At 42.9% G+C, this 7,121-nt stretch overlaps 1 protein-coding gene across 1 annotated transcript; it reads right to left on the bottom strand.

The window, feature by feature from the left end:
• Positions 1-2: 2 nt before the first annotated feature.
• Positions 3-5,773, bottom strand: LOC119368528 (diacylglycerol O-acyltransferase 1-1-like). The gene is made up of 16 exons (XM_037633768.1): positions 5,296-5,773; positions 4,621-4,701; positions 4,441-4,514; positions 4,277-4,352; positions 4,025-4,092; positions 3,659-3,782; positions 2,899-2,997; positions 2,055-2,156; positions 1,838-1,974; positions 1,590-1,671; positions 1,454-1,474; positions 1,122-1,184; positions 990-1,037; positions 744-806; positions 384-437; positions 3-302 (listed from the first exon to the last, which is right to left on the bottom strand). The coding sequence occupies exons 1-16, from the start codon at positions 5,638-5,640 to the stop codon at positions 198-200; spliced, it is 1,542 nt and encodes a 513-aa protein (XP_037489665.1). The 5' UTR covers positions 5,641-5,773; the 3' UTR covers positions 3-197.
• Between the last annotated feature and the right edge of the window lie 1,348 nt (positions 5,774-7,121).

The following is a 7,121-nucleotide window of genomic DNA, read 5'->3' as shown; positions in this document are numbered from 1 at the left end:
GCTGGGCAGGATTTTTACAAGTAGAATGTGAAAAACATAAGCTTATGTACATGTACAATAATGCCCACGACTAGTTAGCTGCTAGATTTTCCAAGAAAGATTGTTGCAGTGTAAGAAATTATGCGGTTTCATGTTGTACATATTATTGCTTCTCTGAATCCGTTGGTCCAAAGTGGAATAAGAAAGAATATGTGGCTCTATTCTGTCTTCCCAATCCTGTTCATCACATCATGGTAGTACAGGAGAACGCACATAGGCTGGCCGTAGATGCAGAAAAAGAACCAAAATATCATGTTGCCGGCCTGTTGAAGGTGACTATAAATTAGAACTAGTTTACATGAAAGTAGAACCCTTTAGTAGGAAACAAGGAAAGGATGGCTAACCATTGTATCCCTGAATTTGTTTTTGAGGCATGATGTCAATGTGATAAGGGGGATCTGGTAACAAGGGAGAAAAGGAGATGATGTAAGCAAAGTTCGCTGTCTTAGATGATACACCAGGACGGACCTACTTACTATCAAGTACAACCTCTGTTCCTAAATATAAGTCGTTTTGGCAGTTTAAATTGAACTGCCAAAACATCTTATATTTATAAACAGAGGTAGTATCTTACAACATACTACTGGAGTAGAAGACAAGAGACAACATATAGGATGACTCTCAAAAGTGACCACAATTTAAGTTAGAAATTAACAACATATCTTGCACAATATTATATGATGCAGCAATAAGTTTTGGCATACCTGCAGCATGATCCCTAAGAATGCCCAGAACTTGAGAATTCGGCAGGGGACAGCAACAACAAGCTGGTGTACAATAATCAAAAGGTATCATGATTTACCCACAACAGGACGAGATGCTACTTTTATTGAACATCAAACAGAGAACAAAGTAAGCCACCCAAGTGACCCAACAAGTGCCAAAAGTGGTTAAAGAGTGCTAGATAATTAGTGTGGTTATGTGAGGGAAGGCAAAGGGAGCAAGTTTACCTCATGGAGCACGGCAGATACAAAAAATGATACAAAAACAGCAACTTCCTGCAAGAAAAACAGCACAAATGACCAAACATAAACTATGTACAACGCATGCCCAGCATAGCAGTTTAACATATTGCAATTTACCTTCGATATACCACTTCGCATGCAAGGAAAATATATATGACGAACAATCCATTTATGCACGGGCTGTGAACATAGACATCATCCATATTAAAACCATGAAAGTGGAAAATGAACAAAGAAATTAACAGACCAACAGCAAGCAATATAGCAGAAAAAAAAATATCAAATTCATTCTTATAAAAAAAACTCCATTTTGAGCTTGACATTTCTTTGACCTTTGAATAGGAAAAAGATTATAACTCCATCGGAAAGATGCAAGCTTATGTACAGATATTGTTTTTTATTACAAGCAGCTTGCAAAAAGTAGCATGGTTGAGAAAAGACTAGCATACCATGTTCCATTTTCGCCAATACTAACACCACCCGAGTACAGAAGCACATGCAGCAGAAGCAAATATCATACACAAAATTAGGTATGTTTAAGTGAGAAGAAAATCAGTACTAACTTCAAGAACTTTTGTATTTCACCTCATCAATTGTTTTTGCATTCCACCAGTCTTTGTAGAATTCACGGTCACCAAAACGAAGAATCTCAGCAAGTATATTTAACCTGTGTAACAATATGAGTTGAAACTGTAAATCTGCATTATTCCGAGAGTGTTTAAGAGAATTTCTATGTGACGGATAATCCAGAGAACAAATTCAAAAACAAATAGACTTTCATCCCGTGATGTACTGAAATTAACTATTCTCTTGATTGATGAATAGGCATTTACCAGAGATGGAAAAAGCAATAGAACATGCAAAGCCATAAGTAAACATTTGGTAATGAGAGCCTCAGAACAGTCTCTATAGCATTCAGAAGTCCGCCTTTCAATGGATGTTGAGAGTTCACGACGATTGGATTTATGTACTGCAATTTCAAAAAAGTCAATAGATGATTAAGAACCATGTTCAGTATTTTGTAAGACATAGAAAGATGAAATGGCTTACCTGCTCAATAATGAAACCTTGAATACCTGTAAATATCAAGTACAGAATAATTTGACGAATCAGCCACCCTTTTCTAACATTTTCAGTTCGAGGATAACTTGGCTGCATAATTAATACCAATAATTAGTTCATTTGAACAGCAAATAACCTCCTACAATCCCTTTCGCAGCTAGATGGAAATGAAAATTGTAATTTAAACAATAAATGACGCTGATAAGATAAATGCTCCAACAATAAGAGCGTGCGGTATTGTCAACTGGCAGTCACTACTGACCAACGAAACTGCATACAGACTCAAGTACAATTAACTCGAGACCTCTAGGTTAGCGTTGTACTACCTCCGATCCATAATAAGGGTCGCAGTTTTGAACTAACCCTGGTTCAAAACTGCAACGCTTATTTTGGATCGGACTCGGAGGGAGTATATGACGGTTCCCCCAAGACATTGAGTTGTTGGTGAGTATTATATAAATATATGTAAATACACGAAATGGAATCAAAGCTAGCCGAAAAGAGGCTCAGAGGACTGCAATCTATCTTCTGAGTGCCTTGCTAACAAGCGCGTAAACTTCAGATTTGCATCATAATCTTTGTAGGGAAACATTTTCTACCTTGTTGAAATAAGTCGGAGAAATGACTTAATTTTGTTAAAATCAAAGAAACAAAATGATATATTAGGCCGTAAAAGTATAAGATACATGTGCCGTGGTTCCTCTGCCAAATATGATGGAAATATGGCTGTGGAATCATTAAATCATCCAATCAGAATAACTACCTTCTAGAAGTCAGGATTAGCACGATGCGTTTACAACTGCCTCTCTATGCAGGATGATCAGAAACATACCTGATAGCACAGTGTTGGAGCCATCATGAAGTATACTAGGCTCCCTAAAGTTGGAGCTTGTAAACTATCCATGTCATCTGTGCTGGGTGCATTATCAACCTAATAGATGGAATGTTATTGTGGAGCAAAACAAAGCTTAATAAGATAGCAATAGTATCAAAACAAAAAGCTGCACAGAAGAGCAAACAATAAGACCGAGGAACAGAAGCAGCGTTTCATGGAAATTTTAGGAACTGAACAGTTCATCCATTAAAATAGCAATTTATTTAAGAAATTGGGTAGAACGTATCACCTAAGAATTTTCAAGCTGTAGTACCAGCATTAGAGAAGCGGGCCATGTGATTTGTTCTGAGACAGCTAACTTTTTCCCCTCTATATCCCCAACACACACCACCACCATCCCAGTCCAGACTCTGCCCTTGGTTTGGGCATTTATAAGTACTACTAAAATAACAAATCATCCAAGAGAAATAAGTGGGCTAGTAAAGAGGGGTAATCCTATAAAAAAAATTAACCTTGGTAATCCAATACTTTCGACATGCATCTCTGTTGAAGTGCAAATACAAGAATCCCAAGGGAGTAAGTACCATAAGGTATATGTTTATGATCGTGCTGGAAAACATTTCAGATATATTCATAAGAAAGTGAAACAAGGGGAAGTGTCAGGACCTGCTATTTGTTGGCTGTGGCCCAATCCACCCCAATCAAACTGAGTATGAAAGCCCACAAAACAAAAGGAATGAAAATTATGGAAACATACCTTCTTACCACTAATGGTTAATTGCCTTATGTCATGGTTTGTATGGGCAAAAGATACGAGCTTCAGCCAAACAATGCATGCAATAAACATCAACAAAAAACCAGACACAACCGCAGAATCACACCTGAACCAAGTGGCAGCATGTGGTATCAGGGAAATGCAGAGCAATGATATCCTATTATTGCAAAAGCTTTAACTTTGGGAGTTAAGAATGAAATGCAATTCTATGTTGAAGCTAGAAACAGCATTCAGATGTGATATATGGTATATGTGTGCATGCACTTTGTTATGCCTCTATGTGACATTCTTGGCATGTAACTGAAGCTCTCTTATTTCACATAAATTCGAAAAGATGAATGTTCTTACATAAGAATGACAAGCACAGGATATACAATTTCAGCTGTTGTAAGAATGATATGAAGACAGGTAGCAACCTGCAAAGAATGAGTAAAACATCGGTGTTAGTTCGTGCAAGAGTACAAAAATATGAAGAAATGATAGATATAACAAGAGAACCCAAGATCTACACAAAACATGGGCAACTCAAGATGTTCATTAGAATACAGTATATCAGTAAAGTAAGATGCACGATATATAGTTAAGAGAGTCCCGGCTTACAGCATCAGTAATAACATTACGGAACGCCAACTGCTCAACTGAAAATGCACCAAGGGGGAAGGCTGGTAGACTAAGGCTGGACCAGGAAAATCGTAAACACGATCAGTTCATTGAAGGCATTAAGCAAACACAACGGCATACACTATAGCAGAACTGAATATTACCAGCACATTAGAAGTGGCCAGTCCCGCAATGATGTAGAGTTGAACCAAAAGCCAGCTCGTATTAATAAGCCATACTGCAAACAGCATCAGGAGTAAAAGACTGATAAACAAATACGGGATGTCTATGATGAAGTGAGGGGATGGTTTATATTTACTAGATGAGAAAAGGCAGATAAAAACCTTCATTAAGTTCTCAATAATCAGCCTGCCGTTCACTGCAACGAGAACAACAATGCACAGATTGAAAAGGCCTGCATGACTCTGTTATAAATGACAAGAAAAAGTATCAGAGAACAATGACTCTGGCAGCTGGAAGATATGCCATCCATAAAACAGCTCTGACGGAAAAGCACAAGCAATAGAAAAAAAAAGGCCAAGGACAAATCATTAGCAAAAAGGATAGCTATGTCCGTTGCATTTCAGCGTGCGACCTGAGTTACCTAATAAAGCACTAACGTATCGTGCTTATCAACTATGGTCACATATCACACTGAAAAAGAAAGCACGTGAATTAAACCCACAACTACCAGTGACCATCTATCTGACCACATAAATCACGTGATTCCGCGACCAACCTTCCAATCATAGTGCACCCCCGCAAAAAAATAAAATCATACTACTGCACTGTACTAGATTTGTGCTTCTCGCACGCATCAAAAACATATCTTCTTTCAGATTTCGACCCAAAAGAGCAGCAACTTTTTATGACAAGGAAACGCCTGAATTATCGTTACATAACAGTCATAATGAAATTCAGACCCAAATAAACAATTGAGCAACCGACAGAGCTAAGCATTTAAACGAAGTTTCGTTAGGTCTGTTAACGAAATGGGGGCCAGAGCGGGAGGAGCCCACCTGCTTGAAGATGGCGTCGGAGCTCAGGGGACTCTCCTTCGCCTTCCGGTGGACTGGGGCAGCCGCGCGGAAGCTGAACGCGGTGAAGTCCCCGGGGCCGCCGGCGGACGAGGTGTCCCCGCTTGAGTCGCGGCGGCTGTGCGACGAGGAGGGCTCGGGGGGGCCGGACTCGTCCCCAGAGTCCGCCGCGAAGCTGGCACGCGCGGCCACCGCGGCACCGGAGCTCAGCCGGCGGCGAAGCGCGGCCACGAAGCCCTCGGGGGTGAAGCCGCCTCCACGCGGGCGCGGCGGGCGTCGCTGGACTGGCGGCGGGGCCTTGATCTCGGCGCCGTTCGAGTCCTCCATTCAAGGGGCTAGGTTTCTCTCTCTGACCCTCTCTCTCTATGGCCTCTCGATTTGGAGGAGGAGAGGAGACGTCGAGACGAGAGGAGAAGGCCTTCCCCGGTGGTGACGTACAGCAAGGCCGGCTTTCCGTCGATCGGTGGTATCACACCTCGGATCGGGAGGAGGCTGGCGTGGGACCCACGTGTCTGTTGGGTTTTTTATTTTCAGGGAACGTAGCAGTATTTTTTTTTTCAGGGAATGTGTCTGTTGTTGGGAGTCCGAGTGCCATGTGCGGCGGGAAAGGATTTCGGTCCGCTGAGAGCGAATCCAACGCACCGATCCGAATCCTCCACCCGGTACGTCTCCGTACGCGGACCAAAATCAAGACCCAACGCGGAGTGGCTAAATTCCGTGTTTTGACTTTTTTTTAAAACCTATTCGAGATTTGATCTTAGTTTAAATTTTTTTTAAGATCTGACCCTTTTGCTACCGTCAGGGACCATGGCGATAGGGTATAGCAGCCTATTGCCAAGGGCTCTGGCGGTAGGGTTGCATGCCCTACCGCCAAAAATCTCCTAAGTATTGAACACAGCGTGTGCTCGTGCCTACTGTCAAGCACCTTGGCGGTAGGGTTGTGCATGCTACCGCCAGCCAGGTTGGCAGTAGCGATGTTTCCTACCGCCAAAGTCCCTGTCGGTATGTTGTTAGACCCTATCGCCATGGACTCTGGCGGTAGCAAAAGCGTTAGATCTCAAAAAAAAATTAAACTAGGATCATATCTTGAATAGGTTTCAGAAAAGGGTCAAAACACAAAAATTTGCCATGCGGAGTCCGTTTTCTGTCCGCTCAAAGTCATTTCTTTTTTTTTTTTTGAAACGCGCTCAAAGTCATTTCGGTCACAAATTTAGGACTGATTTCAGTCCGAAGCATGTATAAAACGAACGTTTTCTGTGTTCTCTTCATCCGGCTGCGTCCGCTGTGTACATCTGTCATCCAAACAAAAGGACCAACTCACCCATCCGACCCCTTTCTCTCTCCTCCTCTCCTCTCTTTCTAGCCCACCTACGTCGGCACAAAGCATGCCGCGGTGCCGACGCAGCTGGGCATACCGCCGGTGCAGCAGTTTCCCATCCGCCACGAGCGCCTTGCCGGCCTCCACTGTCGCCACTGCTTCACCAGTGGCCGAGCTACCCGCCGCGTGTGCGTGCTAGTACTGCCGCCGCACGAGCGTGCAAGCTAGCTAGCCGCCGCTGGCCAAGCGCGTGTGCTGGTGTTTTGCTGGCCACCACGTGCGCGTGCTAGCTAGCGGCTGCTGCTTGAGCATGCGTGTGGTATGGCTGCCCGTCGCGCGCACGTGCTAGCTAGCTAGCAGACCAGGTCAATAGTGGTGCCAAATATGAGGCGCGCATAAGGCCCATAATTTAGGGAGGGGGATTTTATATAGGCATAGTTTTCCCGGGGTTCCTATATGGCGCGTAAGTCGTAGCACGTACCCCCCCCCC

Source organism: Triticum dicoccoides, chromosome 1A (assembly GCF_002162155.2).
Source record: "Triticum dicoccoides isolate Atlit2015 ecotype Zavitan chromosome 1A, WEW_v2.0, whole genome shotgun sequence".
NCBI lineage: Eukaryota > Viridiplantae > Streptophyta > Magnoliopsida > Poales > Poaceae > Triticum > Triticum dicoccoides.
This window is presented reverse-complemented; position numbering and strand designations above follow the sequence as displayed.